Source organism: Vigna unguiculata, chromosome 11, assembly GCF_004118075.2.
Source record: "Vigna unguiculata cultivar IT97K-499-35 chromosome 11, ASM411807v1, whole genome shotgun sequence".
Lineage (NCBI taxonomy): Eukaryota > Viridiplantae > Streptophyta > Magnoliopsida > Fabales > Fabaceae > Vigna > Vigna unguiculata.
The window spans coordinates 37,485,554-37,496,728 of NC_040289.1; the positions used below are offsets into that span (position 1 = coordinate 37,485,554).

Below are 11,175 nucleotides of genomic sequence, written 5' to 3' on the forward strand. Positions count from 1 at the left end.
TACATTAGTTATCAAATACAAAATTCATGACACAACGATAAATCGAGAAATCTAATTAGCAAGATAAAATAAAATATTATCATTTCGTTAAGAAATGAACTTTAAACCAAAAGTAAACTTCGTTACAATAAATTATAACTTGTGACTCTCATGTCATGTTAAAAATTATATTTAAAGTCTAACTCAATATTTCAAAATTGACTTATAAAATAAGATTTATACCTATTATACTATAAATTGACTTTATCTTTACAACACATTTATCATACTATTTTTATCTTCTGTAAAACTTTAATTTGAGGAAGTCTAATTGTTAAATATTGAATATTACAAGGGAAAAAAAATGCAAATCTCACCCCAAAAGACCACATTAATTACTTTATATTGACTATTTTTTTCTAAAATAAAATAAATTAAGATATATTCGTATTAATTTTAATTAAAGCTATGATTATTTAACAAATACTTATAACTTAAAAATGTCAATACATATCTATAACAAAACAAAAATGAAAGTTGTATAAGAATCAAAACATAGAAAATTTTATTAAGAACAAAATATAAAAAAATTATTTGAGAACAAAATAGAAAAAGCAATTAAACATTATACTCAACTAGCAAGTTGTCATATAAGAGATAATTCATCATTTAGCTAATGTTAGTAAACAATAAAGACTAAAATAGAAATATTTTTTTTATCAAAAATCAAAACAAAAAAAACTTATTACGATATGCAAAATGGGGAAGTTAAAAGAATTTACTTACGCCAAATTAATAACACTGAAAAAAATTCTACAGAAGCAAGATATTAAGTATGAATCATTAAATATATAACATAAAAAAAACGTAGAAAAATGGTTCCAAAATGACAATATGACCTAAGGAGACAGCTTAGGGTTCGAAAAAAAACAAAAAACAAAAAGCGCATCATTCTCAACATCTGCACTCCATCACCACAATTAATATTTTATTTATTGAAATATAGTTGTCTATCCATCCACAAGATTCTGATTCCACACGAATTCTGGTGGTTAGCTATTTCATGTCCATGAATTAATAATTAATTAAAATACAGTTATTATTACAAAGCATGTCTGGGAAAAAAAGAAAGAAACTCTTGCATTAGAAGTTGGTTTTTTTCATTTATTTTTTCTGTTCTAAAAGTCTTTATCAGATTCAAACATGCAGATAAGATTTTTTTATTGTGTTCGTGCCTATATTAAGAACGGAGGCTTAGACAAAGAAGGGTAGATCACCACCATAAACGGTTTTCTATTTTTAGTAAACACTTTTTGTACTTCTAAGTAAACACTTTATGCGAAACTGCTGCAAAAATCATACACTACTCACTTCTCATACATTCCCTTTTATGGAATCTTTCTTTTCCACCTACTCTTTGCTACTATTAGCTTCCATCAAGGAAGACAGTTTCTGGGTTTGTGAAAATTCTGTATTTTGACTTCAAAGTTTCAAGCTTTTGGAATTTTAGAACAGTTGTTTCTTTTGGGTCGGAATGTGAAAGCTTGTCTGATAAGAAGACAGACATCTTAGCTCAAGAAAATATTTCAGGTACTTATAGATTGTTCAATAAAGAGGTTACTCATGTTCCTGTGAAGAGCTTGCATTCACACTGACATTAAGTGCATTAGAAAACTGGGAGTTTCTCAGTATCATAAATGGTTGACACCATTTATGAATCCTTGATCTTGGTGCATAAACTGTGTGTTAAATTCTTCTATTGATGCACTTGCTCTGGTGCAAGCTTTCAGAACCCAACTTCATGGTTAAGTTTGTCTTTTGTTTTCAATAGGTTTGTTGTTTGTTTGATGTGTCGTGATGTTTTAAACACCTTTTGTGCTGAATTTGTTGTTATATACAGTTGTGCCAATTTTAAGATTGGATTAAAAAATAGCTTTAGGGCAGTTGGCGGCTACTCATTAGTTTGGCTGGCGAATTTTGACTGTAGGATGTGATGATTTGCTTATATTAATTCTTCTAATTAAAACTTTTACTAAAACGAGGACTTTGAACTAATGAATGATTCTTGAATCATGAATTCTAATTCCCCGAAGTTTCAAATACCAGATTTTAAGTGAGGTGATGTTTTTTTTTAATTACTCGTTATTGTTGCGTATAGTTTTTCTGCTCGGTTCTTATACTTCACAAATTATTATCAAGTTCCTGTGAAAAAACCCCTTTTAATCCCTTTTATTCTTTGTTAAAGAGATAAAGAAGAATAAAAATGATATGCAGAGACAGAGACAACAGAGATTAAAACTGGTATGTGGAAGGAGTGACAGAAGATGTTTTTAAGTATGAAGATTATAAGAAAAGTATTTGTAGCCATAGACAACAAACGAATGGTTTAACCTTTTTTAATCTCTGTTTGATTTTGTTGTTTTACTTTCTGTGATGAGAAGACTTTTGTGTTATGATTTTCAGTGTAAACCTCGGAGGCTTTTAGGATGTTGGTAAACTGGGAAGAAGCCTCTGGTGCAAATTTTTATTCAAAGGGACTAACATACGTCAAATTCTAAACTTCAATTTTTCTCTTCAACCAAACCATGGAAGATCATTTTTCCCCAAAGGGGAATGAAACTGGCTATTGCACATCACCCTGTGCACAGTTGGAGGAATCAACATCGGTTGATGTTGGGATGAAAAAATCTGCTTCAGAGGACATGTTTAGCAATTTCTCTGAGCTCATGAACTTTGATACCTATGCTGGTTGGAGCAATAGTTCATCTATGACTTATCAGAGTTTGGCAAATGTGTTTTCATCCTTTTCCTCAGCATCATATCCACCATCCGATGGATTGAATCTGGTGGAACATGGCAATGTTCCATGCTTCATGACAGAAGTCAGTGAAATTCACAATGGTATGGAAAGTTCTCCTAGTTGTGAAGAGAGAGGTATATTTCAGCAAATGGATATCCAACTTGGTTTCTTAGATGAAGCAAATGATTCAAATAGCTTTGACTCAAAACAAAATCGTAATGGTTCATATCAGCAACTTAATACCTCAGACATGTGCAATTACTTGATATCCAGGTCATCGGGGAGGCCACTTGATGATAGAATGTTGAGGGCTTTGTCCTTCTTTATGGAATCAGTTGATGAGGGAATGCTGGCACAAGTTTGGGTACCTATAAAGCATGGTGATGAATTCATCTTAAGCACAAGTGAACAACCTTATTTGTTAGATCCAAAGCTTGCAGGGTATAGAGAGGTGTCAAGGGCATTCACATTTTCTGCAGAAGGAAAGAAAGGATCATGTCCAGGGCTTCCTGCACGAGTGTTTGCATCACATGTTCCTGAATGGACTTCCAATGTTGGTTACTATAATAAAAATGAGTACTTAAGGTTGGACCATGCAATGAGTCATGAAATTCGTGGATCTATTGCTCTTCCTGTTTCTGATATGCATTCTCAAGAGCCATGTGCTGTATTGGAACTGGTCACTACAAAGGAAAAACCTAATTTTGACAGAGAATTAGAAATTGTTACTCATGCCCTCCAGGTGGGTTTTTTCTTCTTCTACTTCTAGTGTACACTTTAATTTCTGCAGTTTCTTCTGTTACTGCTTCTTATATTATGTCTGTTTAAGAAAATTTCTACCTTGCTGCCAAAGTATCTTATGTTGTTTTCTGTATATATTTGATGTTTATCTCTTGCTGTAGTTGAGGACAAGTTAGGAAAGAAGATTTTCTAAGCGTGTGCAGTCATATTTCTTGTGATCAAACTAAGATTAGTTTGCAAAAATTGGAGCCTTCATATCATACTAATCTATTTCTAGTCTATAGTCATCCTTTGTAGGGTTAGATGTTTACTTGTATGAGAAACCTCTACAATTACTAGGAAAAGTAGCCTATTTCTAAGTCCTAGATATTTCCATATTATGTTATCATTGAAGGTACTAATGATAAATATCCTTATAATGACATTATGCAGCTTGTAAATTTAAAGACTACTATGCCTCCACGACTTCTTCCCCAGGTAACAATAATCCATACTATGATGATTTATCATATTGATCTTTCCCCACCGTGAAGGCAAAGCTAAACTTTCTGAATTTTCAATGATAACCTTAACATTAACTGACAGCTTTATAATTTTATCTGACCAGATAATAACCCTAACATATCTAAGTAATATACATGTGACCAGAAAAATTTTAACACTTATTAGTGGTTCTTTTTCTGCAGTGTCTATCAAGTAACAAAAGAGCTGCTTTAACAGAGATAGTTGATGTGTTACGTGCGGTGTGTCATGCACATAGGTTGCCACTAGCACTGACATGGATTCCCTGTTGCTACAGTGAGGGAATAGGAGATGAAGCTGAGAGAATACGGATCAAAGAAGGTCATACAAGTTCTGATGAAAAATGTGTGCTATGTGTTGAGGAATCAGCTTCCTATATAAATGATGGAGCAATAGGAGGATTTGTTCATGCATGCGTTGAACATCATCTTGAGGAAGGGCAAGGTATAGCAGGGAAAGCTCTTCAATCAAATCATCCATTCTTCTACACTGATGTGAAGACATATGATATTAGTGAATACCCTCTTGTTCATCATGCACGCAAATATAACTTGAATGCTGCAGTTGCAATTCGGCTAAGGAGTACCTTTACCAATGATGATGATTACATATTAGAGTTCTTTCTGCCAGTGAACATGACAGGGAGTTCAGAGCAACAACTTTTATTGGATAATCTCTCAGGTACCATGAGGAGAATTTGTAGGAGTTTGAGAACAGTTTCAGATGCTGAAATAACAGGAATAGAAGGATCCGTAGCTGGGTTTCCAAAGGAAAAAATCACATATTTTTTTCCAATGTCCAGAAGAAACTCTCAGATAGCATTTATAAATGATGATCATGATTCGGTTCAGAAGATGTCCTTGAAGGCATCTAACAATGGAATTGAAGATGCTCATGGCCAGGTACATCTTGAATTCATCTAACAATGAGTTGATGTAGAAAAAACTTCATGGAATATGCTTCAACTTTGTAACTTGGTGTGATGATTTCGGGATTGAACTTTGACATCGTAGGAATTTGTGTTGTAGGTGATGAATGGACCAAGAAAACAGATTGAGAAAAAGAGAAGTACAGTGGAGAAGAATGTTAGTTTGAGTGTTCTACAACAGTACTTCTCTGGTAGTCTGAAAGATGCTGCAAAAAGCATTGGTGGTGAGACCCTGATGTTATTTCTGTTAACTTCTTCACATTTTTTTTAACTCTGATTAATGTTTTTGGGTTATACGAGGATGTTTGTCATAAATCATAAATTCACAACCCTTACTTTTTTTTTTTGAATTTGGAAGATCAAAAGAGGATTCACTCTAAACTTTAAGAATCAGAAACACAATCAAGTTTTCTGAGAGATAATTCTTGTTAACAGAGTCAGTTTTTTCTTCTTTGAACAGTTTGCCCAACAACTCTAAAAAGGATATGCAGGCAACATGGAATTTCAAGATGGCCATCTCGGAAGATCAATAAAGTGAATCGTTCATTAAAGAAGATACAAACTGTGCTTGATTCTGTCCAGGGAGTGGAAGGAGGGTTGAAGTTTGATCCTTATACTGGGGGGTTTATAGCTGGAGGATCACTGATGCAAGAAATTGACACACATAAATATATTCTGTTTCCTGAGAAAAGTGCTGTGAAAGATCCTAAGCAAGCAACACAAAAACCAGTCTCAGTAGTTTCAGCACCAGGCAGCACTAGTGAGAATTCAACAATTAAGTTGGATGATGATGATGGTGTTTGTTTGGTGGGAAACAAGATTGTAGACTCCAGAAGTGTACTTTTATCTCATACCAGTGAGGGAGGATTGAAAAAAGACAATGCTTCTTCTGGTGATTGTTGTGAAGATTCAAAGTCAGTGGCCAAGGCCAAGAATCAGGATTGTCCTGAACAAACATGTTCAATATCCTTGGTTACTGATGAGGCTGAAGTTGGAGTAGATGGGGGAGAGGGAATTGAAGAACATAACCACCTTAATTCTTCAAGCACCACAAACTCATCCAATGGCTCTGGCTCAATGATGCATGGCAGTTCATCATGCTCTCAAAGCTTTGAGAATCAAAAACACTCAAAAGTAAAATCAACTTGTGTTGATAGTGAGTCAAAGATGATTGTGAAAGCTAGCTATAGGGGAGACACTATTCGTTTCAAGTTTGATCCATCCGCAGGTTGTTTGCAGCTATATGAAGAAGTTGCAACAAGGTTCAAACTCCAAAACGGGTCATTCAAGCTCAAATATCTAGATGATGAAGAGGAATGGGTGATGTTGGAGAATGAGTCAGATTTGCAAGAGTGTGTAGAAATTTTGCATGACATTGGCACACGTTGTGTGAAGTTTCTGGTTCGTGATGTGGCTTGTGTTTTGAGCAGTTGTGGCAGCAACAATTGCTTCTTGTCAGAGAGTTCATAGTGTGTGGCATGTTCCATGGCTTCAACAATGTTTTGTTATTTTGTCACATATGATTAGGGTTTTGGTTCACACTTGATTCTACTCTAATAGCCACCAATGACACATGCAAATTTCTTCATTTTGTGTGAAGATGTTGCAAGTGTCATCTGTGGCCATTGAGTCAAATATTTGTTACAATGCTATCTTCTAAGGGTGGCTGTTTTCAGTAGATAGAAAGATAAACTCACATGATAGCAGTAGCATGTTGAATATGTAGTTTTCTCTGTATGCTTTTTATAGCTGTAGACAAGACTAATGTAAATAGCTCCATCTTAAAAAAAAAATCTTCAGTTTTATACGAAGTTACATGGTGAATAAAGAAAGTTAAATACAACAAAGAAATCTATATTCTTATTGTCTTAATATATATGAATTGACCTCAAATTTTATTTGTAGTTTTATATATGGGGTTTTATATCTAATGACTAAAAATTCGTTTAAAGATATATATTTAAAATTTTGGTTTAATTAGTCGGATGTTATCTATTTTCGTTTAGATATGTCAATTTGGTACCACTTTTAAAAATATGTCAATCTAGTCCCAATTTTTTGAAAAAGTGTCTTAATGAGATCCTTTTCAGACAAAAATGACTAAAGCCTTTAATTTAATTCATGACTTTTGCCATTGATATAAATATCAATACTTAATTTTGTAAGTCATTTTAAATATCAATAATATTGTTAACTGTGTTAATAATTTTTTGTTGAAAATGACCTAATCGAGGTATTTTTGCAAAATTTGGGACTCAATTGATACCTTTTTAAAATCTACCAAACTGACACATTTAAATGAAAATAGGTATCATCTGACTAATTAAACCTAAAATTTAATATTATTTTTTTATAAGGTAACTATGTTTTTAAATTGATATTTTATATCAATTATTTTCATGCCTGTTTTAATCTAAATAATATTTTTACATCGTCCAAAATATTTAAAATTATTAAAGACAGAATAATTGATAAGTTAAAGCTTTGAGACCAACTTTTTATAGAATTGAGAATTCACATGTGGAGGTTGGCTTTTTTGAAAGGGAAGAAAAACGGAAAACACATGGTGGAGTAAAAAGGTCGGAACAACATAGAAGAAGCTTCTTGGAATGAGTAATTAAAATTATTTATCATAAGAAAAATTGACATGCTTAATCAATAAAATATTTTTTAATATTTTAATTATTTTATTGATATCCCTAATTAAATGAGTTCACATCATATTTTACCTTTTTATCACAGAAACAAAAACTAATGAAAAATGAGGAAATGTTTTCACCGTCCAGATCCACTCAACAGAAGATAAATCAATGGCTGAAATCCAAGTAATTAATTATTAAAAAACCTTTTTTTCTGAGATAATGCTGGATTAGCAATAGGAAAAAAATTGTACAACGTATAAATCGAGTTGAGTTGTTGTCTGGAAGAGCTTACGCTCTCTGATCGCAATTCGCATGGAACCATCAGCTTCAGGTTCATTTCGGAAAACCCTAAATCTTTTAAATTTCTTGTTTTTCTAATTTCGTTGATTAAAGAAAAGGGGTAATTAGTATTGCTGTTGTTGTTCTAATTTTGCTTGGTGAAGCCAAATGAAAATAAAGAAAAGGGGTAACAGCCACCATCACCTTGATCTTTTTGATTTGCCTGATTTTTGTGTGGAGATTATTAGTTAATTAAATTTCATAGTTTTGCGTCTAATGATTTGGCAATTCTAGCGGTTCAGTCAAATGGGATTAATTACGATGTAGTATTCTGAACATTATCAAAAAGAAGTGTGTGGTTTGTGTCGGCATTGGAGACAGGCGAGGTTTTGATTTGTGTTTCCTGGGTGGTGATGATTATGGAATCTGTCTTTCATCCCTCTTCATGGGATTTCCTTCCAACAATTTTATAGTTTTGTGTTGCAGCTCCACCTAAACCGTGGGAGAAAGTAGCATCCTCATCTGGGACTGCACCTTTTAAACCCCCATCAGCAGGTAGAACGAGTGATGTAGTTGAGTCTTCAGGAACTGCAAAACCTGGGGAAATAGTTTCAGCTTCCAATAACACTGCAGCTGTCAATAGGAATTCTCTTGGAAGACCTCTTCCCACAAGGCCTTGGGAACAGAGTTATGGAACTACCAGCTATGGAGGTGTCTTTTTTATGTTAAATTGCTTCTAGTCTCACATATTTGGCTTCCTGTCCTTTTGGCCTTTTCCTTGATTTACCTATTTTTATGAATCTTTTCATTTATGATTTACAGGTTATGGTTCTACAATGAATTACAATTCTGGATATGGATCTTATGGTGGAGTGGGAGGGCTTAGTGGTGGAGGAATGTATGGCAACAGTATGTACAGGGGAGGATATGGGGGGCTTTATGGATCCTCTGGGATGTATGGAGGGGGAATGTATAATGGTGGTGGCTTTGGTGGTCCAATGGGTGGTGGTTATGGCCTGGGTGGTGGTCCTTATGGAGCTGAAGATCCCAATAACCCATATGGTGCTCCTTCATCGCCTCCAGGATTTTGGATTTCTTTTATACGTGTGGTGAGCAATATAATTTTCTGCCCAATTACTTTTTTCCTCACTAATTGATTTGGGTTCTCATGTCCTGGGTTACTGTAACTAATTACTAGATCATAAAGTAATGTATAATTCCTTATTACTAGTAAGGTATTTAATATTTTGCTAATTATTTTTTTGATATACATCAAATTCTCTCTCATTTCATAATAACCTTAATTTAGTATAATGCATTTCTTTTGTATGTTATTGTACAAGAAGAAGCTCAATCGGTCAATCCTGTCTGTGTTCCATTGTTTGTGATAATTACTCGTCACTTGAGACCGGATGCAACAGAAACTAGGATATTATTAATCTTTGGACAAAACTTAGATGTAGTTCCTTAATTTTTAAGTATGTTCAGTGCTGTTCTTTGATTAACGTTGGAATTTACCATCAACAATTTGCGTAATATAGTTCTGCATTTAAAAGTGAGTGCAGGTTACTGAGGTAAAACTACTTCTTTCATTAATCTTAGTATAAATATCTTATGAAACTTCTTATTTTTAGGTGTATTAGGCCATTCAATCAGCATTCTAAAACGGACACGTTATTTTAGATCATTTTCTTGGTGTACTCTATTCACTGTTCTTCAACCGCATTCCCCTCCTTTGAAAATTTGCTTTGCATTGGCTTATTCTTTTTTCCCTTTAAAATTGTAGATGCAAGGCGTGGTTAACTTCTTTGGCAGGATTTCAATTCTCGTAGACCAGAACACGCAGGCTTTCCACATGTTCATGAATGCACTTCTTCAGGTTTTACATTCATCTTTTTCTTTCCATTTTGTGTTCCTTTCCTTCGTTAATTTGTTTATATTATACTCTATGCTGTAATGGCTGTTTGAAGCTCACAAGTAGTCTATCATCTATCCTATCTTTTTTAATTCTGTTAATTTGAAAACCTTACTAGAAAAAATCAAAATCAAGTGATTTAATCAAAGCACAATTTGATTGATGGATGTATTAGTTTCTGTTGTTTACTTTCATTTCACAGGGCATGTTTCCAACTGTGATAGTCCTTGGCCAAAGATCACTTGTGTTTTCCCTCCTTTCAAATAAAAATGCAGATTCTCTGCCAAATTTTTGTGTTGTCCCTCTTATGAACTTTCAAAATAGTATATTGAATTTTATGTTAATGCGATCGTATCTTGACAGCTTTTTGACCGGTCTGGTGTATTGTACGGAGAGCTAGCTAGATTTGTGTTGCGGTTGCTTGGAATCAAAGCTAAACCCAAGAAGATTAACCCTCCAGGTCCAGATGGACTTCCACCACACAGTTCCTCTGTAAATCATAACTATATTGAGGGACCAAAGGCTGCTCCAAGTGGTTCCTGGGACAGTGCATGGGAATATGATACCAATAAGTGATGAGATGAATCTGTTTTGCGGATAAGAGAGAATCCAAATACAGTACAAGGAATTGAGAGACAACTGAAGCAATGCAAATGAAGATACTGAAGATGTTCAAGCCATGCTTATCCTGGAATTTTCAGTGTGCATTGCTTAGATGGATTTTGTTTTACGGGAAATGGATCACAATGGTAAAACAAACCAGCAAAACTTTACCTTTTAAGCATCTGCTCGGAATTTTGTAGGATGCTGTTTGTATAGATAGTTATGGTACTTTGTATTTCAAATGTTGCTTAATCTGTTGGGGCAGACAAATAGAAATAAGCAAATTGGGTGAAAAAAAAAAAGATAAAGGCTTCCAGAATAAGTGTTTTAGAAACTGATTTCTTATATAATTTTTGCATTACTGAGCAATCAATTTCATATAGATTTTATTAAGTTCTGAAAATTGCTTCCAGAATAAGTGTTTTAGAATATATAAACAAACGAAAATCATTTCCACGTTTTCTCTTTTGTTTATTTAAACATAATGTTCAAGTGTTTTAAGAAACAATTCTTTGGGAAATAGAAATGTGTCTGTGACTCAAATCACTTTTAAATATACCGAGAGAAGCAAATTTAAGAAAAAAGAACTTTTTTAACAAACGATAAACAAGGAAGGCTAGTTTGACATACTCGTAATAGCAATTCTTTCAAGTGTGACAGTAATTGTGGTTCAAAATGTTTCAAGATTAATTGTGGCTCAAAATAATTTGGATAAATCTTTTATTTTTATTTAATTGCTTATAACTAATTTCATCAATGTTTTCAA

The 11,175-nt window shown here is 33.6% G+C and overlaps 2 protein-coding genes across 3 annotated transcripts; both read left to right on the top strand.

Annotated features, from left to right (window-relative positions):
• The first annotated feature begins 1,844 nt into the window (after positions 1-1,844).
• Positions 1,845-6,785, top strand: LOC114168573 (protein NLP9-like). Of its 2 annotated transcripts, none has more exons than XM_028053451.1 (6): positions 1,845-2,280; positions 2,443-3,521; positions 3,953-3,997; positions 4,207-4,944; positions 5,071-5,194; positions 5,431-6,785. In XM_028053451.1, the coding sequence occupies exons 2-6, from the start codon at positions 2,565-2,567 to the stop codon at positions 6,438-6,440; spliced, it is 2,874 nt and encodes a 957-aa protein (XP_027909252.1). In that variant the 5' UTR covers positions 1,845-2,280; positions 2,443-2,564; the 3' UTR covers positions 6,441-6,785. The 2 variants fall into 2 exon arrangements, with proteins under 2 accessions (XP_027909252.1, XP_027909253.1); XM_028053452.1 differs by having other exon boundaries at positions 1,845-2,097.
• A 933-nt stretch (positions 6,786-7,718) lies between these two features.
• LOC114168155 (peroxisomal membrane protein 13-like) lies at positions 7,719-10,778 on the top strand. Its single transcript, XM_028052889.1, has 5 exons — positions 7,719-7,943; positions 8,378-8,602; positions 8,714-9,000; positions 9,678-9,770; positions 10,170-10,778. The coding sequence occupies exons 1-5, from the start codon at positions 7,925-7,927 to the stop codon at positions 10,380-10,382; spliced, it is 837 nt and encodes a 278-aa protein (XP_027908690.1). The 5' UTR covers positions 7,719-7,924; the 3' UTR covers positions 10,383-10,778.
• Positions 10,779-11,175: the final 397 nt, after the last annotated feature.

Excerpts from the sequence above, each read along its gene's own strand:
- LOC114168573 (XM_028053451.1), top strand. The coding sequence starts at position 2,565 with ATGGAAGATCATTTTTCCCCAAAGGGGAATGAAACTGGCTATTGCACA. Across the intron at positions 3,998-4,206 it reads CTCCACGACTTCTTCCCCAG|TGTCTATCAAGTAACAAAAG; the intron begins GTAACAATAATC and ends CTTTTTCTGCAG. Across the intron at positions 4,945-5,070 it reads TTGAAGATGCTCATGGCCAG|GTGATGAATGGACCAAGAAA; the intron begins GTACATCTTGAA and ends TTTGTGTTGTAG.
- LOC114168155 (XM_028052889.1), top strand. Across the intron at positions 8,603-8,713 it reads TGGAACTACCAGCTATGGAG|GTTATGGTTCTACAATGAAT; the intron begins GTGTCTTTTTTA and ends TATGATTTACAG. Across the intron at positions 9,001-9,677 it reads GGATTTCTTTTATACGTGTG|ATGCAAGGCGTGGTTAACTT; the intron begins GTGAGCAATATA and ends TTAAAATTGTAG.